Below are 22,595 nucleotides of genomic sequence, written 5' to 3'. Positions count from 1 at the left end.
GTAATCATACATGGGTTGCCTGGCTAACATAATGAGTAAAGTTCAGCATTTCTTTTTTCGATCGAGATATTATTTATTATTATTATTATTATTATTATTATTATTATTATTATTATTATTATTATTATTATTATTATTATTATTATTATTTGTATATCCAGTCCTCAAACTTTGGACACCATTTCGGTCTTTTTTCATTAACTTTCTATTAAAGGAGGGGAGGGGAGAAGGTGGAAGCAGGGGGGGGGGGGTAAGTGGTCCTCGTGTTGTTCTGATTTTCATGCATTTCAGTTCTTATGGTGTCTGGGAATTTCTGGTATTTCGTATTGTAAATCAGTTATTTTGGCAGTGTTTGACTCGTCATTGACCCAGAAAAAGAGTAAAAAGCCGGTGTTCAGTATTTTTCTGCAAAATATAGGGAGACAAGCTAAACTTTTTCCGCGTAAGTTTTTAATATCGTGTCGATTTTGTCACATGGGGACACAACTCACCATAGAAACCCTTTTCTCAGTGAAAGGTTCAAAAGAATGTTGTGCCACTAGCACCAAGGACAAATGATGGATCAGAAACTTAACTCTACAGTGTTTGTTGAAGTGCTAAAGTGAACCCATGAATTTCCCACTGAGCGTTAGCTATAGTAAGGAAATGGGAGATCGCATGAGGCGACCTCGGTGTGAATTGAGCCCACGGCCACTGGATTTGATCGTCCATTGAGGCCACACGTACTTGCTCCCGTGATAACTTACGTATTACTTCAGTTGCTCATTTTCCTACCCGAAAGTCTTGATAAGAAGCTTTTCGGTTTTAACAGTGGATAGACTAAGGTTGCTCTTGGCAATTCCGTCGTATAGTTTCTCTAACTACCACTGTCAAACAAAATTCGCAAAGTGAGACCAGTGTGTGGCTTATTGACGCTAGATAACACACCGACAGCAGCAGGACAGATTTGTTCGTAGCCTCCCACGCAATAGTTTCAGTTTAGGGAACTCGTATTACCTCCTCCCTCGAGGTAATGCGAGTCCCCTTAAAAACGACTACGTGGGAGGCTAACTTAAGGGTCAGGTAATTATGTTGAAATGGCACCACTCCTTCTTGACATGCACTAGACCACTGAAATTGTCAAAAATCGACACTTGATGTTTCCCTGCACAATTGTGACACACGCCGCTTGAAGGGGAATTCTGTGCCAAATGACTCTTACGACATTACATATGGAACGACGCCCTTGTTTTCTTAAGAGATTCTTTAACAACCAATATAAATAACTGTGGTACACATTGCGCTGGGGTTGCTCTGCCTGTAGTCAGTACAATTCACACATTTAGCTCCTGACTGAGTTACTAAAGCAGCTGCGGTAGGGAACCGTTCTACCCTTAATAAATCGCCCAACATGAATCCGATTTCACTGTGGGCATAGCTGGCTCAGACAAGTTTTTTTTCCCATCAGTTTATAGCGTTTCCTCGCTTCAACTTAACTTCACTGTCAAATTTCTTTAAGGGTCAGGGATGTAAGACCTACTCTTTCTTACCTATGAACCTTGAAATAATTAAACTCAGATTTGCTGGTAGTTTCTCCATCAAAAGGGGTACTTCCCATATGACTCACTCTCTACCCCTAAAGCGCCCAAGGTTCCGTTAGACGTTTCAAATTACTGTCAGAATTTACTGCTGCAAATTGTTAACAAGACGTTCCTTATGTGCATTGATAATTGTTTGAGGTTTCAAAAGCGCTTCTTTACGATGTTTTGGCTGTTTCATAATCATCGGCGGTTAAAGGAAGTCCACGAATGGCTCCAGCGGCCCTACCTTCCGCTTGGGAATCAGATGCTCTACCAACAGAGTTAGCCGGACGGTGGACCATGCAAATACATAAATGCACGTAGAAGAAAAGAAAAGAAAAGAAAAGAGGGTGGAGATTGAGTTCAGTGGAGAACGCTACACAATTTCGTGTTCTCGAGCTACCAGCTGACAGAATGTTTCACCAAAAAGCTACGAAAAGGTATATAAATGATAAGATGATTACTGTTTCACGCCAGCAAATTTCAGACGCTGTGTTGTGTTTTAAAATAGGAATGGAGATTCATCCGAGACCAACGAATTGTCGTGTAGTCTTTGAATAAGAACGGTTTTTGTTTTTTAACTTTTTGCCTTCTTTCTACGTTTTTTTAGAATTCAATTACACTCAGTTTACCTTTTTATTTTTATTTTTGTTATTATTCTCACCAATTAAGATTAACTAATGCAAAAAGATGTAAAAACGAACGATTTGGTGTCATTATGGTCTTTAGAAAAGGTTCCTTTCCACGATAGCTTAACCCTACAGTCATCTACTTTGTTGGCAGTGTTTTGAACTTGCGATAATAGTGCAGAATTGTTTCATGATACTCATACAAAGCCGGAACGAAAAATCTGGTACTGAAATTGAAAACCACACGGAAATGAAAGACGCAAGGGTAACATTCTGTTATATTAACGTTACCCACCAGTGACCCTTTTACCAACCCTCTGCCTCTATAGCTATCATCAGTGGCACAAAAATAAGGCAAATAACGAACACTGTTTCTTTGATAGCTGTCCCTGATTCCGCTAAAAAAAAATGAAAACAAAACATATCTTCAATTACTAACATGAGGATGATTGTGAATACATGATGATAAAAAATGTGTTCGAAAATCAGGGACGACTGAAAACAGCCGTTCTCATCGAGAACGTTTGGCCATTACAGCAATGACATAATTAACGTGTTTGATGTTCAACTCATGCGCGCTGGACATTTTAAAATTACGATAAATTTGGAACGAATGGAAAAAACACAAAGGTTGCAACAGGCTCGTAATTAGCGATGCGCAATGTATGTGAGTTTTAGAAATATGAGCTTAAGTAATATCTAAAGATATCTTTTTCTAGGAATTAAGGTAATGTTTAAAACAGGAGCAGCAGTGATTTAAGAAGAGGCGCAGCCGAGTGGTTTTAGACGCGATAAAACACGTGCTGCGAGTTTTTTGAACGGCTTCAAAAACATTCCTGGAAAAGCGTGTGTCAAGGGAGTTCATAACAATGATGCTTTTTTGAACGTTGGAAATTAGCATACGAGAAAAACATTAAACACCGTATGCTAATAAGGAGGAGGTTTTCCCGGGTCTTAAAACCACTGCACGTGATGTTTTATCGACCATTTGATAGGTCAATGGACTTATGAGTTATTAATGCATTTTTGGGGGTTTGTGGGTCGGTCTCTAGCGAAGGGCCGACGGGAGCTTCGAGCGGTTTGACAGTAAATCACAGGAGTATAGCGCGGAGAATGCCAGAGAACCAGACAATGACGGGGAAAACGAGAATTGCGGTATGATGATGCCACAACTCCCTTCAGCAGGAAAGTGGAATCACATACCTTGTGACTATCCATTCAACCGCGCTACTATTTGTTCTGTGTGATATATTTGTGAATGACAACCAAATGAGTATGGATAATATATTGGAAGTGCGGATAAAAGATTTTAAAAATAGAAGAAACGTCCTCTCAGTTGTTTCTTTTCGTAACCGGTTAAAGTGCATATGAAGTGAAAAACATTTCAAAGAGAACAAGTATGACGTTTTCTTTTTTTTTCTTTTTTTTTTTTTTTTTTGTCTTTGTTGTTGTTGTTGCTGTTTAAAAACTGATGTCGTCACAAGTCGTACAAAGAAAATCACCTAGTTTATTACCAGTAAGTTTTCAATTGCCTGTAGGAACACATTAAACTAAAAATAAGCATCAGCCGACTAGGAAGAACATAGTGGTTGGGCTGCGAAAAGGGGAGGGGGTTAACCTCCTCCCTTATCCCATCTCCGTCACTTTGTCTGTCTCGGGATCAGCTACACCTGTTACCACTCGATTTTCTCATAATCCACCTATTTTCTACGATAAACGAGTTCTTCTTGCTTCACTAGTACTATTCCTAAGATAAGAACTCTTCCAACTTGCACTCGACATTAGCTACACATTAAATATCACAGGTTTCACGTGGATCCTCTTCTCAGGAACATTTTAGTAACTCTTGTCTAGGTTTGGCCGTGAGTTTGTCATGACATTCCAGGGAACTGCTCGGTCCGCGGAAAAAATGGCGCCCGCGATTTCAAATCAACTTTGTTTTCAATGAATGCCTGTATCTTAATAACTGAATAAACTTATCCGAGAAGGAGTTGCTCCGGGATTATCTCACATCATCCTTCTTGGCATATAGAGTTCCTGGTAAGCGTGTGCTTAAGTTTTAAACAAAATTTTAGCGAGGTTTTCAAAGTGCTCTCCTCAAATGACGGGTCAAATTACATTCAAATTCAAGTTTTCCAAACTTTTCATTTACATAATACAGTGCTGCACGTTAACCAGCCGCTGCAAGATAAACCGTTCACAACGGCGTTTGGAAGCTCTGAGAAGCTTCAGTTGAAAACACAGCAAAACACACCGGGTAAGCTTTTTCAGACTTTATTGTAATATTTGCGGATTTCCGAGGGAATTGTTGTCTAATTTTCGATCGAATTTTAACGACTTACAAACTCTTATATTAGGCCTTGGTGACCTGTGATGAAGGTAGAGTTGCTGAACCCTTGTGCTTCTGTTTTACGTATGTGTTTGCTGCCACGAGCAGCCAATAAAGTATTATTAGGCTCTGTCTGCCCCCATGAACTGGGCTTTTAATGGCAGTTTCGGTTTATAACGGAACATCCTTGGTTTTTCAAAAGTCTTTAAGACATTCGCCGCTGACTTAAGAACCATCAATTTTAAAAGAATAATTTAAAAGAAGTATTCTAAAATTTTAAGGCGTTTGCTTAATGTACCAGTCATTTGGTCATTTCCGAGTTCCTGTGAACCTCATCAAAGCGAGGGGGTGGTATTAACCGAGGCTACATAAAGATTTCGAGTGCTCTCATAGCAAGAAATTCTATACAACATGGCTGCCAACTAAGCTGCAGGCATGCGCAAAGGACACATATACGGATAAAATCACGTATGTCCAATATACACAAACGAATACGATTCGTCAAAACACTCTCACCAATCGTAGCATTGGTTAAAGATTACGATTTGTCAAAGAAGCCTTACGATTACTACCTTTGGAACGAATGGTAAGCTCCTCAGTCGATCGGTATACCATTTGTAAACTGCATGTTATTAACACTTGTAAGCAGCGCGAAAACGAATGGTCGATTGGTACCATTGGTACCGTTGCTACAAGTGGAAAAGTAGTCAGTCGATTGGTTAACCATTGGAATCACTCATGTCGAGTACACAAACGGTTACCATTCGTTAAAACACCCTCACCAATCGTACCATTGGTACGATTTGTCAAAGGAGCCTAACAATTCGTAACATTAGAACGAATGGTAAGCTCATCAACCGATCGGTATACCATTTGTAGACTGCATCTCATTAACACGTGTGAGCCGTGCGAAAACGAATGGTCGATTGATACCATTGGTAACATTGGTACAAATGGAAAAGTAGTGAGTCGATTGGTTAACCATTGGAATCTGCATCTCAAAACAAACGTCATGACTTGGATCTTCCTTGATCTATATGCGAAATGCCTCGTTCTTTAAAGCATGAGCCGGAAAAAGCGGCCGCACTACAGATGAATATATCTCGTTCCCTAATCCACGAACCGAAACAAGCGTGCTACACATGAATGTAACTCGTTCTTTAATCCATGAACCGAAACAAGCGCGCTACACATGAATATACCTTGTTCTTTAATCCATGAACCGAAACAAGCGCACTACACATGATAATACCTTGTTCTTTAATCCATAAGCCGAAACAGACGTACAACACATGAGTATACCTCGTTCTTTAATCCATGAACCGAAACAATCGCGCTGCACATGAATGTAACTCGTTCTTTAATCCATGAGCCGAAACAGGCGTACAACACATGAATATACCTCGTTCTTTAATCCACGAACCGAAACAAGCGCGCTACACATGAATGTAACTCGTTCTTTAATCCATGAACCGAAACAAGCGAGCTACACATGAATATACCTCGTTCTTTAATCCATGAACCGAAACAATCGCGCTGCACATGAATGTAACTCGTTCTTTAATCCACGAACCGAAACAATCGCGCTACACATGAATATACCTCGTTCTTTAATCCATGAACCGAAACAAGCGCACTACACATGAATATACCTCGTTCTTTAATCCATGAACCGAAACAAGCGCACTACACATGATTATACCTCGTTCTTTAATCCATGAACCGAAACAATCGCGCTACACATGAATGTAACTCGTTCTTTAATCCATGAGCCGAAACAGGCGTACAACACATGAATATACCTCGTTCTTTAATCCACGAACCGAAACAAGCGCGCTACACATGAATGTAACTCGTTCTTTAATCCATGAACCGAAACAAACGCGCTACACATGAATATACCTCGTTCTTTAATCCATGAACCGAAACAAGCGCACTACACATGATTATACCTCGTTCTTTAATCCATGATCCGAAACAGGCGTACAACACATGAATATACCTCGTTCTTTAATCTATGAACCGAAAAAATCGCGCTACACATGAGTATACCCCGTTCTTTAAGCTATGAGCCGAAACAATCGCGCAACACCTGAATATATGTCGTTATTTAATCCGCATAGAGTATAAGCGCGCTACACATGAATATATCCGGTTCTTTAATTCATAGAGCCGAAACAAGGGCGCTACACATGAATATATCTCGTTCTTTAATTCATAGAGCCGTAACAAGCGTGTTACACATGAATATACTCCGTTCTTTAATCCATAGAGCCGAAACAAGTGCGCAACACATGAATATATGTCGTTATTCAATCTGCATAGAGCCTAAGCGCGCTACACATGAATATATCTCGTTCTTTAATCCACAGAGCCGAAACAAGCGCGCTACACATGAATATATCTCGTTCTTTACTCCATAGAGCCGTAACAAGCGCGTTACACATGAATAAATCTCGTTCTTTAATCCATGAACCGGAACAAGCGCATTACACATGAATGCAACACGTTCTTTAATCCACAAAGCCGAAACAAGCGCACTACACACGAAATTACCTCGTTCTTTAATCCGTTAGCCCAAACAAGCACACTACACATGAAGCGCGCTTGTTTCGGTTCATGGATTAAAGAATGATGAACATTTATGTGTAGCGCGCTTGTTTCAGCTCTATCGATTAAAGAACGAGTTGCATTCATGCGTAGTGCGCCTGTTTCGGTTCATGGGTAAAGGACGAGGTATATTCATGAACATTTATGTGTAGCGCGCTTGTTTTATTGGAAAACACTCGATTAAATATGGCGGCAGATCATAAAGAGTGTTACACCAAGTGATAATCAATTGCACTTTCATCTGCACCTTAGTGTATAATAATCACATGCACTTGCATTGTCACGCACTTATCCAGATAGTGTGTATTTATTACTCGCAACAACTTAATGTATTCAGTTTTCAACATGCTACCGGACAATAAACATGGTGGCAGCGACGTGGGTTTTATTTTTTTTCGGCAATCTAACTGATCTAGCGCTTTACTGACTCAACGAAATATGGCCTCGAATACCCCATTTCCCGAGTTTAAGACGACGGGAGATGACAAGCACGACCTGGAAACAAACATAGAAGATTTGACAGATTAATGGATCATGCAAAATTGGTTCGATCCATCGGAAGAAACTGACGCACTGAAATGGACCAAGCCTGATAAAGCTATGGCATGCCTCCGGGCATCTTTATCTCCGGCAGCGAGAACGGTTTACAAATACAGCTTGGGCGTAGACGAAGCCAATCAAAAGAAACCTCATTGTGTTGTCGCCGCCCTAGGAGAATATTATGGCGCTAGAATTGGAGTCTCAGGGGAACGACAAAAGTTTCTTCGCTTGCTGCAAAACGAAAACGAATCGATCGCCTCCTGGGAGACGCGAGTACGCAATCAAGCAGCACAGTGTGAATATGAAGAATATGCTGATGAGCTTATGCGGGACCAATTTATCGCCGGTTTAATGTCTGATGCTCTTCGAGTAAAACTAATCGGAAAAGGACACAAACACAGAGACACTGCGCAAACAAAAGTTACGCTACGAGAAGTTGTCAAAGTTGCCAAAACGTTCTAAGCGACAGTGTTCGCGAATCAGCTCGTGAAAACTGCCAGGAACACACAGCAAAAACAAGTGACAAAACGAGCCAGAGGTTCTTAGCAACCAAAAAGAGACTTCGGCACCCCTTGGAGATAGCATGAAATTTGCCTGGTATCTTCACGGGACTGTCGAATATCTTGAAGCATTCCAATGAGGCCCGGTTTATACGTCGAACTTTACTTAAGGCGAATCTAATTATTTGGTTCGGCGCATGTAAAGATCGACGTATGAATCAGTTAGGATCGACAGATTTGTATTTGGGTCGACCCGCCGTTCTATTCGACTGCGCCAGTCGAATAGAACGGTAAAAGTTCGACTTCGATTCAGACATCGAACTTTTACATGTGCCGAACCAAATGCATACGTTACGTATAAATTATATAAATTATATCTATCCCAGAGGTCTGCGCGTTCCATCGACTTGGCATGCGCAAAGGACTTCATTCTGAACACGATGGCGGGAAAAGAGGAATGTGCTTGTTCTTCTTGTTTCGAAGCAACGTAATATACATGTCTGAGATGCGAAAGATTTAAAAAAAATCTATTCTTGATGTGCACACGCACTTCAAACCGACAGAAACTTTCCAATACGGGCTATATCAAATGCGAAGCCTCAAGACTTCTCAGAACAAAATTTCCAAAATTAACATTTGAAGAAAACATTACTCTATTCAAACAGCGATTACGCTACAGAGGTTACCTCGATAACCTTATATAAAGAACTCTTTCCGAAGTCAATTTCTGCGAAAGAATGTCAGCACTACAAAACAAACAAAAAACGCGCAAAAACATTTTGCCGTTTGCTACGGAATATCGCCCTTTTGTGCCCAACCTAAAACAATTCAGATGAGTAAATGGCACTTGATAGAAAATCAGCCTCTGCTAAGAGAGATCTACAAAGACCCTTCCCTACTTTCGTAAAGAATAGGGAGATCTTTGAAAGACGTCCTCGTAAGAGCAAATTAGCTTTCACTGTCATATTCTTCCTAACTCAACCAATAGGTGCCGTGTAAGGCCTGTCTTCATTATTTAAGCAAACAATCTCTTCCATGCCAGAATTCATCTTTCCCGCCATTTTGAATTAAAAAAAAATCTTTTTGAGTAAAAACAAGAGCCGCTGACCACGAAAAGCTATTTTCTCACTTTAGCTTTAATTGAGTTCGACTTCAGTTAGGTTCGACGTCTGAATCAACTGCCGAACTTAATTATTTGGGTCGACCTTAATAGGTATTAGCTTCGGCTCATGTACAGTTCGACGTATGAACCGGGCCTAAGAAACACGAGCAGTCATTTTCGGGCCTGATTAGATGGCTCATTCCTATGCCAGTGTATCGCTACAACTTGTCAGCCTGGTTTAATCTTTACTGGTATAGCGCGCGGTTTAATCTATCTTTTCTGATTTATAAATTCTGCTGCATTCCGACAGAGTTCATTTTCAGTAAAGCGATTTTTTGGCCGTTTATTTTTAATGGAATTGCAATGGGCGAAAATCAACCCCATTTATAAAGTCTGTTGCACTGCGATGAACTGTTGACCTATTTTTATCAGTCCGGTCGATTCATCCTTTTCGTCAACTCACTATCAAGCCAAATCGGTCCGATAAAATTAGGTGTAAATCAACTCAGGCTAAATCGGCCCTATAAATCATTACGCGTACCATAACCTTACACAAAGAAAAATAATTAATACACACTTCAAATACTTAAGACTGTCTGGCCATTATTTTATACACACCGGTAAAAGAACAGCGAACTGTCTCAATTTCCGAATCGAAAACGGTATTCCAAAGTGGTAAAGTCATAAGCTGAATGTGTTTTTTTTTATGGCTCAAACTTGCTGTGTGGCAAATTTATTTAAAATTGCTTTGATTAAAGAAGTAGTAACTTTATCCTAAATCTTCCCTGGAACAACTTTTTTCATCAGTTCAATCTCTGAGGCCGGCCAGGATGAACCAGAAAAGACAATAACACCCGCCTAGGTTTATAATGTTCGCCTAAAAAAATTATAGTGTTTATGTTATACATCCTAGAGCACTCGAGCGTACAGTTATGCTAGGACTCTAGCCTGGATGAACCAGAAAGGATATATAACATCCGCCTTGGTTTATAATGTTCGCCTAAAAAAATATTTTGTGTGTGTGTGTGTGTGTGTGTGTATGTGTGCACTCACCGTTGCACACTTACGGGGACATTCATATGTAAACACACCAGGAAAGTGGGGACTGTTCAAATTATGGGGACATTTTCGAGTCCCCACGGAAAAAGTCCCCTTAAATAGGTAGTTCTTTGAAAATAGACCACCATAATGAGGACCCCTGAAGAGTCCCCACAAGTTGGTCCATAGAACACACATATTGAGTCCTCACAAGAAGGTAAAAAACAGAACCTCGAAAAAAATTATCTTTTTGCCTTGTAGCACATTAAGAAGTGCCCAAGAAAACCATAACGATACTTAGATTAACGAAAAAAAAATTTTTTAGTGGTTTACACACTACAATTCTGCATGAAGAACACACACTGTGTGTAATGTACACACCACTGTATCTGACTTATATGTAGAGTTTTCAAGTGTACTTTGAAAAAAAGCCTTTAGTGTTTAATGTAAGTATCTTAAATTTATTTTATGGGTTTTTTTTAGCACCTCTTAAAGTTCTTTGTGATAAAGAAAATAGTGTTCTTCAGTTTTTTTCCTTTTTCACCTTCTTGTGAGGACTCAAGGTGTGTGTTCTGTTAACCAAAGTACAGGCCGACCTATTTTGCGGGTCCTTTTTCACGACTAGGACAAACACCCACTACAGAACAAAAGAAGAGCCTGTTTCTTTTGGGGAATACAGAGTTGACATGTACATCATCATAATGTTCCCTTTTGGTCTAAGAATTAATAATTATCTTGCTCAAGGATTTTTAGTGAACCTGGAATCCTTTCACATCTTAGCTTGTCAGTTTCCTGAAACTGTCTTAATTATATAAGTATGTTATGGCTTTTTAGGGGGACACCTCTAAATGCGCTTTGAGGTTAAAAAAATTCTTTTGGAGCTTTTGTTTTTTTACCTTCTAGTGAGGGCTCAAAGTGTGTGTTCTGTGAACCTAGTTAAGAGGACTTATGATGGGGCGCCATTATGCCGGTCTACTTCTAAAGAAATAGTTACTACAGGAAGTGCAGGAGCTGTTTTACAAAAGGTGACCCTGTGTCTCAGACTAAAAATGATAATCATATTTACTATTTTGTTATTATTATTATTATTGTTATTATTATTATTATTATTATTATTATTATTAAAATAATAATAATCTCTTTATTAACATATACCAAGCAAATTGTAAAAACACTATTCATTTACAAATTCTAAAAAATAGATAAACGATACATAAAGGAAGAGGAAATAGATATAAATAATAATAAAAGTTCAAAATTCCATAAAATAAAGAATTCCATCATGCAGAGACATCAAGATCATACAATCGAATTATACTAATGACGGCTAAACCAGTGTCTATAAAAACCCCTAAGTATAAAAGCATATAGACACGATAGAGTCAGATATCCGCATAGCGACATTTATTTCACAGTCTAATGATTGCTCTATCTTGCTAAGAAACGGCGTTCGCGAACCTCTGACGCATGCATGTACCGATCTTAAGAATTCAAACGAGATCTGTGTCCTGAGCCAAGTGATTACAACATGATAAGGCTCGGTGTCTTTCTGAGCTATCTTATCTGCGAGATGCTTTAAGAACCGCTGACACTCGTTTCCCATTCCGTCATTGGTTGCAAACACTAAAGGCGTAAACGAAGCCATTTCTACATCTAACACCCGCTGCTGGTACTTGCGCTTCTTCTCTTCTTCTTGCTCTTTGAACACTTCCGATGTTGGCTTGCTCTGGTAACGTTTGGAGTTGACGTGCGTAACTCTAACATCAAAAAATGCCGTAACTCCTCTCGCCCAGAAACCTCCCGCTTTGATGTCCAACCTTGCCTCAGAACTTGTAACAGCGCTCCTCAAATTAAATCGCTCGTTGTCCAGGGGTTGAAGGCGTGGTTCGATTTCGACATTATTGCAGATCTTGTCGATGAATGTCGTTAACAAGTTCCGTACACCGTCCTGTCTCTGCGCTACACGTTTGTTTGCGTCTAAAGTGTTGGAACCACTTATCATGAGTTGTATCGGTGTCACAGTCATCGGTACTCATATTACAGGGTAACAACTTACCTGACCAATTACCATGGTTGAACAGGCCCTTGTCAATTAGGCTTATTGCTTGTTATAGCCCTCATAGCAATACAACCGTTTTTACTTAAATAGGGTGCTAAACTTCGCTCTTTCTCTCTTTGTTCAATTATTAATGTTCCTATAGATACACCAGTACGTATCAAGAGATTAGTCGTTGAAAAGTTTGAAATGACAAAGCGATGGGAGGAAGAAGTTTCCCTGGTCAAAATGGAGATGGCCCACTTCATAAAATTCTACATGGAGGTTGCTATGCCTCAGCTTCAGAGGATTGCAGATGAGTTGAAGGACAGCCTCGACAGTTAGCCAGTTTGATTCAAATGAATTCAATGTTTTACATTCATGTTGAGTAGCATTGTCTTTGAATGAAATATATATTTCCAACTGCTTTTCTTCTTTTTTTTCTCCCAGTTTTTCAAGATCCTCCCCGTGAATTTGACGTTGAGATGCCGCTCGAGCCTGGTGAAGAGTCTGTGCAGTCAGAAAGTGTATGCTAAGAATTGCAAAACCTTTTAGCACTTGTCTCTAGCTGGAAATCATTTTGGCTAGTAAAGATTTTTTTTTACTCTTTTACGTTTAGGTGGAGATAGCCAGGTAAACAACTGAGTCTCAGAACACAAGAGTAATTGAAGGAAAGTTGGCGTGTGTCAAAAAGGGGATCGCGTTCTGTAAACTTCAACTGGTCAGTGCAGCAACCTCATTCAAAGCCGCTCTGTCAGGTATCAGCTTCGAGGAATCCCTTGATATCCAAGATGGTGAAAACGAAGAGGAAGATGATGATGATGTCGAGGACGATGTCGATAATGGTGCAATTTCTGATGACGAACGTGTAGACATCGATCAGCCCACCGCAGGGGAGGATCTTGAAGTCACTGGGGAAAATCTGCCGCATAGCAACCTGATAGAATGGAAATTTCCTGTAGAGATTAGCCAATCAACACTCGACGGGCGTAATGGTAGCTATGCTTGCAGTGTCATTGCGCTCATCTTTGCTCATGAAGTATACTGTCAGCGCCTTGACCTGCAATCAGTGCCTCTGTTATCTCCGCTGTGGGTTGTGCTTATGTGTTCTGCGATCAGAATTGGCAACCGGTTTTACGATAGTTGTCGCCATAGCTTGCCACAGCGTTTCCTGTCAGCAACGGAGGCTGCTATTATTGTAGAGCGAAGTGTCAGTGCTTCTGTTGACCTCCCTTTGCCGGTAAGCGTTTTTGATGAACATGCGCCCACAACTTTGTTGTTCCAGTTACGAAAGTTGTGTACCCGTAACCACGGCCATGCTGCCTTGCTAATAGCTAACGAGAAGACGGTCCTCTTTATGCCCATCGAAAACTGCTCCATTGTCTTGGTGGATACTCATCGACATGGCCTCCATGGTGCCGAAGTGTTATTGGGGCAGCAGGAGAGCTTAGACCAATTTGTACATGCCAGCCAGACCGTGCTAGGTTTGCAGGATGACACCTACGCCAATCTTTCCTTTATTACCTTTTAAGAGGAAACCTGCGTAAGATAGGTCCAATCTTGGGACAGGAGTCATCCTCCAGCCCTGTTCTCAAAGTCACTTCCAACACTTCTTACTGGTTTTCATACCCAGCCTTCTCCCGGGCGACGTGCATTGTTAGTTATGCCAATCAACCAAAACATTCTATCTGGCATGCTCTATCCTATCGACAATCATATGACTGTGCAGCTTTGTTAACTGTGATGTTTGACTGTCGGGGAAGCAATTGGGATGTTGCTTCCTTTGCTCGTCAACACTTGTAATGTTATTGTTTTTGTCATGTGTTAATATTTGCTTTCTGTGTCGCCTTCACCGGTTGTACACACTGTTTAGTAACTATTCGTAATGTTTTTGTTTGTATCCGTTTCGTAAGATTGCTAGCGCTTGGTGTCCTTTGTTGGTCTACTGTGCGATGATTTTTGTTTCCGTTTTGCGTGCCTTTGTGGCACAATGTTTGCAGATTTTTTTATTAAAGGGGTGGGGTTCGACTCCCCAGCGCAATTGGCGACCGATGTCCCCCTGTTTGTGTGCGGACCCTTCTCTCTGGTATTGCACTTCTTCGCCATTAGATGTTATGTCCTACAGCCATTGCACTTACCCTACTAGGGGGCTGCTCGTCCGCCTTAAACACAATAACATATATTAATAAGTACACGGTAAGAATTGTAATAGTCTATTCAACTTTCCAGGTATTTACCATATAGTACAGACGCACGCACGAATGTCGTCACTATGGCAGGACGAAGTTATTTTTTCCCGAAAATTTGCTTGTCGTCCGAGACAACAACAAACAAAACGTCTTGGAACAGATCAATGGGATATAGGGCCTTTTGTGTGCTAACAAGCTAGAATGTTTGTCGTCAGACAAAACGGATGAAATCTGTCCCCACGTTTGTCTGTGAGAAAATGCAGGAATAGTCGACGATGAACAACATCACGCGGTCGATTTTTTGGAAGCAGAAATGTGCTAGTAGAATAAAGGTTACTTTGAGAAAGCTGTTTCCAAACTTCTTTGAAGTTCAGTATGCTAATTTGCAACTTCTTCATCCTAAGAAGTTCTTTACAGTTTACAACGTTTGTGAAAGCACTTGGTATGAAGCTCACTTTAGAGAATCTTAGCATTAAGGTATATAACAAATTCATTCCATTCGGGGACCGTGTGTACCGCATAGAAGATGTCAAAATGCGGCAATAACATCAGACACGCTACTCGCCTGAGGTTCATTAGCGTACTTCTTTGTTCTTGCCATATTTTGACGTCTTCTCAACGTTCAGCAATAGGGCGCGCACGGCCAAATGGAATCTATTTGTTAGAACCGACCGTTAAAACTTCAGATCTATCAACACAAATACCTCTTATATAAAAATTCGTCTATTCGACAAATTTCAAAACAAGCAATATCGTATCACGGATGAACTGATAACAAGTGTCGGTGATTTTGCTCTTGTTTACATTTACAATGTAAATACACGTTGTTATCCTGACTGAGCTTAATTTAACCTGTGCTCGTGTAAAAACTAAACGTTTTCGTTGAATTAAAATGTCATGGAACAGACAGTCTAAATTTAAGAGAAGTGGGATAATTTTACGGAACGGTCGATTTCGGAAATGCGACAAGAAAATACTATTTCGGTCCAATTTCTTATAGCGTAACTCTCCAGAAGCCTACTTTATCCCAAATGAAAGTGACGATTTGTGTTAATCTTGCCGGGCAGGGGCGGATACAGGGGGGGGTGGATAGGGTGGATATCCACCCCCCATTTTTCAGTTAAAAAAATTCGAAATGTCACTTTATTTGAAATAGAAAAGAAAGAAAGAAAGAAAGAAAAATTATCTCTCGCTCATGTCTGGTTGTTGTTACGCCACGTTTCGTCGTCTGCCGCCACTTTTCGCGCAAAAGTTCGCAAGGAAGCCATTTGACAACGCCTAGTGAGGCGAAGTAAGATTCTGATTGGCTCATTAGTGATAATAATAGAAATGACAGGCCTGCACGGCTCACTGCGTTATGTGGTGTAAATTTTATGAACGCTGCCTTTATATTTTTGCCCTAACAAGCATGTCCTTAAGAGATTGTCCTCTCTTGTAGGATATAATTGGCGGATTTTTAAATATGTTTCTCAGCAAAGGCTGATTTTGTATGAACTTCCAGTTTTGCATCAATATATTTTTAAGGTTACGCACCGATGGGTGGTGCGTTGTAACAAAAGGCAAGATTTGTTTACGAGTTTTTTTCTTTTGCTGTAGAGCCGACTGTCTTCCAGCGAAGTTGACTTCTGATAACGTTGTCTGTATCATCTTGTGGGGGTATCCGCGCGCTATGAGGCGCGATTTAAATTTGCAGATACTTTTTTCGAACGTTGTTTCAGAAGAATTTGTTCTCAGTAGTCTGAGTGCTTCGCCTTTAATAAAACCTCTTTTAACACCCAAGGGATGGCTCGAGGTAAAATGTGTATACTGAAAGGTTTCAGTAGGCTTGTAATGTGTACGGATGTCAAGGATCGATTCATTTCTGAAACGTTCTCCTTTGAAAATTATTGTGTCGAGAAAGCTAGTCTCGTTCTCTGAAATTGCGGCCGTAAATTTAATAGTAGGATGGAATTTGTTAGCTTGTTCAATGAACAGGTTAATTTTCTTTTCGTCACTATCCCACAGTGAGAAAAGGTTATCAATAAAACGTTTCCATTCTATTGGTTTTGTTTTGTTTTGACTCATCATTTTTGTTTCAATATCGGCCATAAAGATGTTTGCAAATGCAACGGCCATTTTTGTACCCATTGCAGTTCCATGGGTCTGAAGGTAATTTTTTCCAACCAATTGGAATGAATTTTCCTGAAGGATAAGTTTAAGCATTTCTTTGAGGTAGTGTGACGGTATAGGAGGTTTATTGTTGTGGAATGCCTCGTATGCTGTGCATACTGTTGTAATACCCTCCTCCTGTGGTATATTTGTATACAAGCTTGTTACATCCATTGATACTAAGATAGTATCTTGAGAGACCTTTGTCTTTTCTATGAAGTTTACGAAATCCGTTGTATCTTTTAGATACGATTTCTGTTTTTGTACGATGGGCTGAAGTAATTTGTCCACAAAAGATGATAATCTTTCTGTGGGGCCTTCACAGCCCGAAATTATCGGTCTTCCGACCGGATTTGGTTTGTCGATCTTAGTAAGGGTGTAAAATATTAGTATTCTTGGCGGATCTCGCGTTTGAGAAAAGCATTTCTTTGTCATGTCATCAATGAAGTTATTTTGATGCAATTGTGCGACAAGCTCGTGAACTCTTTGTGATGTTTCCACCGTCATGGGAGTTTGGAGAGGTTTATAATGTTCTCTGTTGTCGAGTTGAATTTGAGCTTCTTGTTTATTTTTTTAGTCAGGGCATTTTCTCTACCACCCTTCAATAAATATGGTCTGCCATCCACCCCCCCCCCCCCTTTTGAAATCCTGGATCCGCCCCTGCCGGGGCTTTGTCATCATGGTCTTTCATGGCCCATTTTGCCGATCCAACAAAATTGTACGAATGTAGCCCGCACTTTCGCGTCACTGTCTTTAAAGACATGCCTAACGTATTTTCCAAATTGGTGAAAATTGGCAGATTGATGCAGATCGGTAAACTACCTGGCCTTTCTCATCGTTGCTAACTCCACATTGGCGAAAAGTGGCATTCCAACCCAGACAAAACGTATCATGGTGACTTCCATTTTGCAGATTAGTGCAAAATAATTATGCTAATCTTGCCCGTTCTTTCTCATCATCCCTTCTACGGACATGTTCCCAACTTCAAATTTGTGAAGAGACATTCTGACCCAGACAAAAACTACTTTTCACTCTCCTGCTTGGGTTTTAATCAATGACCATGAAAATTGGAGGAGATGTTAACAGCATAAAGAAGCCTACCATACCTTAGCGACAAGTTGAAAGGTCAAAACCAAAGGTCAGGAGGAAGAAAAATATGCCCCACGACCTTTGCTTTTAACCTTTGACCTTTTTACCCCCTGAGTTAAGTCCACTCGTCAAGGGCAATACGGTCACCAAGTTTCAAGGTCACAAGTGCTAATCTGGCGCTCTCTTTCACATCATCCTCTCTAAGGACATGTTCCCAACTTCAAATTTGTGAAGAGGCATTCTGACCCATATAAAAGGCACTTTTGTCTCTCCTGGTTTTGAATTTTAATCAATGACCATGAAAATTGGATGAGACGTTAACAGCATGAAGAAGCCTAACATACGTTAGCAACAAGGTCAAATGTCAAAACCAAAGGTCAGGGAAAAGAAAAATAAAAGCCACGTCCATGGCTTTTGACCTTTGACTGATTTCCTCCTTGACCTAAGTTCAACCGTGAAGGACTATATGGTCACCAAGTTTCAGGGCCAACGGTCAAAAGCAAAGGTCACAGGGACTAAAAACGCATCGTATCTTTTCCTAGAAAAAAACTACTTTTCACTCTCCTGAGCTCGGGTTTTAATCAATGACCATGAAAATTGGAGGAGATGTTAACAGCATAAAGAAGCCTACTATACTTTAGCGACAAGGTGAAAAGTCAAAACTGAAGGTCAGGAGGAAGAAAAATATGCCCCACGACCTTTGTTTTTAACCTTTGACCTTTTTACCTGCTGAGCTAAGTCCACTTGTCAAGGGCAATACGGTCACCAAGTTTCAAGGTCACAAGTTAAAAGCAAAGGTCACAAGTGCTAATCTGGCGCTCTCTTTCTCATCATCCTCTCTAAGGACATGTTCTTAACTTCAAATTTGTGAAGAGGCATTCTGACCCATATATAAAAGGCACTTTTGACTCTCCTGGTTTTGAATTTTAATCAATGACCATGAAAATTGGATGAGACGTTAACAGCATGAAGAAGCCTAACATACGTTAGCAACAAGGTCAAATGTCAAAACCAAAGGTCAGGGAAAAGAAAAATAAAAGCCACGTCCATGGCTTTTGACCTTTGACTGATTTCCTCCTTGACCTAAGTTCAACCGTGAAGGACTATATGGTCACCAAGTTTCAGGGCCAACGGTCAAAAGCAAAGGTCACAGGGACTAAAAACGCATCGTATCTTTTCCTAGAAAAAAACTACTTTTTACTCTCCTGAGCTCGGGTTTTAATCAATGACCATGAAAATTGGAGGAGATGTTAACAGCATAAAGAAGCCTACTACACTTTAGCGACAAGGTGAAAGGTCAAAATCAAAGGTTAGGAGGAAGAAAAATATGCCATATGACCTTTGCTTTTAACCTTTGACCTTTTTACTTATTGAGCTAAGTCCACTCGTCAAGGGCAATACGGTCACCAAGTTTCAAGGTCACAAGTGCTAATCTGGCGCTCTCTTTCTCATCATCCTCTCTAAGAACATGTTCCCAACTTCAAATTTGTTGAGAGGCATTCTGACCCAGAAAAAAGTCACTTTTGACTCTCCTGGCTTTTGACCTCTGATCACTTCCCCCCTTGACCTAAGTTAAACCGTCAAGGACTACATGGTCACCAAGTTTTAAGGTCAATGGTCAAAAGCAAAGGTCACAAGGACTAAAAAGGCCTTAACGACCCAAATGACTCAATTGACTTGGATGACGTAATTGACAAGGATGATCCAACTGACTTGGATGATCCAACTGACTTTAAGGACACAACTGACTCAATTGACTTGGATGATCCAACTGAGTTGGATGATCCAATTGACTTGGATGACCCAAACGAACTCTTTGTTAATTTTAGCAATCGCATTTCGAACGTCGCCATTCATTAACGGTTTGTACTTTGGACGGATAGACACAGTCTTCTAACAGATGTTTTTTTATCAACAGTTTTGCGAATCGCTGAAACAAGGCCCGGTAAGCAGCGTGAACATCATTACAGTCGTCTATAGGCATCTCTACCAGTCACAACTCTGTAGAGTAGGATTGGCGCAGTGTCAGAGCACTCGCCTTCCACCAATCGCCAATGGCCTGATCGCGGGTTAGATTTTTCCCCGGGTACTCCGGTTTTCCCCTCTCATCAAAAACTAACATTTGATTTGAGTTGAATTGCTTTGATTTAATAAGGAGATACCCTCGATAGGGATACCCTCCGGCATATCCTGTTGATGGTATTGATGTTTACATTGATCAGAACGAATAAAGACAAAAAAGTATGATTATTAATGCCTTGACCTTTGATTCGACAAATCCCAAACCTGTGCGTTTAACAATCCCTCTCTATAAGAGAAGCCCCAATTTTGGCAAAAATAAAACAATGATTGTACAAAAAGAGCGCAAAGTTGGTAATAATTGAGTCCAGTAACTTACTACCAGTTTCCGTAACTCGAGGTGGTTCAGATAATGATTATTACTACAAATATGACAGAAGTTGCTACTCTCTCTTCTTTACTCTTCTCTACTCTCTCTTGACCTCTTTTCCAAAATAGTACTTGCACAAAGTGAAACTTTTCTGTTCCTGTACAAAGCCCTCGCTAATTAACATATTTCAATATGTTAAAAGATTGTTTAAGTTAACACAAACATATTAAGTAAAACCATCGAACAGCTTCTCTAAGAATCCTTTTGTATATTCCTTCTTCCCTGTGTTATTGCATTTATGGTATGCTTTGAGGGAAACCTGATTCATTTGAATGTCGCCTTAACTAACTCCTTTTGGTGTCCTTTATACATTTAATCAGGCGAGAGCCCTAAGGGCGGATAGCGGAAGTCGCACAAATGTGGGCAGCCAGATAAAAAGTACAAAATGCGAGCAGGAGTAATCGAAAAAGAGGGTGGGAGTCAGGAACATGGCAAATAGAAAAGAAGACTCTACATATAGGACTGAGGTAAGGTGAAAAAGAGCTAAGTCGAAGTTCAGACATCTGTAAGCACAATAGAGCACAATAACGATTCTTCTTCTTCTTCTTCTTCTTCTTCTTCTTCTTCTTCTTCTTCTTCTTCTTCTTCTTCTTCTTATTATTATTATTATTATTATTATTATTATTATTATGTGTTGGCGAGGGACCCTATAATATTTAGTGCATGAAGCGTGATATCTGCGTATAATGCATGAACGCTTCAGCGATAGAAAAGGGTAGGGAATTTATGAGAAAAATAAAACCAGGGCCACCTAGTTGTTCATTTCGCTAACATATCTGATCAAAAAGGCTTTTTGACTCAGAAAGTTGGGTGAAATGGTGACCAAAATGTACAAATATTTTGTTTTATCATTCGTAAACTCCCCACTGGTCTGGCTACACTAGTCATAATTTCTTGCGCAAAGGGATCAATCGTGATTATCACAATGTTGGCCAAATTATTCATTTAAGAGGTGATACCTTGCAAAGAAGAGACGAGTGCATTTCGATCGAATCCTGCGATAGAGAAAAGAAAGACAACAACAGATTTTACAGTAAAAAATTGGCGGGAAATTTGACACAAAAAATTTGACGGTAAATAATGGCCCAATTCTGCCACACGATGGCGTAATTAAAATGTGACATTCATGTGATTTAATATCAATGTAGGTGATGAAGCCTTTCTGTAAAGGGCGCTAACTAGTAAGTGCGTTTCGATACTGAACGCAGGTAATTTTTGGCCGGGAGATATAGCGACCTAATTCAGTGTAGTTCCAGAGTCCCCACATGTTCTGAACACAAAATTGTCTCGCGCAATGCTGTTTTCTATTATTGGACAAATGACAACAGAGCCCCCTAGTCGTTCGTTGCAGTAAAATATCTGTTTAGAATAGCTTTCAGCTCCAAAAGTCTTGTTTTACAAATTGTGATGAAAAGCGCTGCTAGACTTTTCTCGCTTGAAGTGTCACCTCAAACTCTCGCCGTGAGTCAGCTTAGGATCCGGATTATAAACACCGGGAAGCGGGTACATGACTTGTTACCCCTGTGTGCTTACGAAACGCGAAGTGCTTAAAATCTCGCAAAAAAAAAAATTGGGAGCTGTACATGTGCAGGTATGAACATTTGCACAGTAGCTGGATCTAAAATGTTTGATTTTCTCCCTGCTTAAATCTGGTGATGCTAGGCCGGTCACTTCATCGCAGGAGATCGCTTTTCGATGCTAGTTTGATGGTGGTTCTTGTAAAGGTTTTTGAAACGATTTGTTAGTCTCAAACGTTTATTCCCTGCGGAACAATATTGTTGCTGCATTCGTATTCTCGAAGTCAATTTAACTCGAGCGCCGTTTTATAATCTCGAATAACTGATACTAGTTTCATACTCTAAACAATAAATTATGTTTCGCCAAAGAAATGTCTAGTATTATCTGTAAAACACGTCCTAAACGAACCGTCGTGTTCTTCTGAGTTAATAACGAAAATTTCTTTTCACGTCATTTTGATCAAGGTTTACATATTGTTCTCGCAGCTTAATTACTTTTAGAAGGAAGAGTGAACCATTGGTTAATTTTGCTTTGCTGATAAGGAAAACAATGCAAGCCAAAACAGCCACATGTGAAGGAAAAGGTGGTAAAGGGCTGAAAATGCTTCCATTAGCTAAATAGGTTGACTCAACGTTCACTGGCGGTTTGTTTTTGGCTGACAGCTCAGTTTGTTCCGTTTGACTTTAATGTTATCTTGTGTGTCCGTGAGCCAATGTTGTGAAAACATGCTACGGACTTAAGAGGACCAACGCAACCGCCAGCCGGTGAACTTTCAAAGATAAGAAAGATTAAAGGAGAATTTTTTTTGTTTGTATAGTACGGTCCCCACTTCTCCGATTCTGGAGCAATGGAAAATTAAG

At 40.1% G+C, this 22,595-nt stretch overlaps 1 protein-coding gene across 1 annotated transcript; it reads right to left on the bottom strand.

Annotated features, from left to right (window-relative positions):
* Positions 1-15,917: 15,917 nt before the first annotated feature.
* LOC146467338 (uncharacterized) lies at positions 15,918-17,114 on the bottom strand. The gene has a single exon (XM_085126130.1). The coding sequence runs from the start codon at positions 17,112-17,114 to the stop codon at positions 15,918-15,920; it is 1,197 nt and encodes a 398-aa protein (XP_084982256.1).
* Positions 17,115-22,595: the final 5,481 nt, after the last annotated feature.

The sequence above is a fragment of the Pavona decussata genome, unplaced genomic scaffold (genome assembly GCF_977016875.1).
Source record: "Pavona decussata unplaced genomic scaffold, jaPavDecu1.1 SCAFFOLD_137, whole genome shotgun sequence".
Taxonomy (NCBI): Eukaryota; Metazoa; Cnidaria; class Anthozoa; order Scleractinia; family Agariciidae; genus Pavona; species Pavona decussata.
Note: the sequence above shows the minus strand (reverse complement) of the source record. Positions and strands in the feature narration are given on the sequence as shown.

What these genes read in the sequence shown, in the direction of transcription:
- LOC146467338 (XM_085126130.1), bottom strand. Translation starts at nt 17,114, where the DNA reads ATGACAAAGAAATGCTTTTCTCAAACGCGAGATCCGCCAAGAATACTA.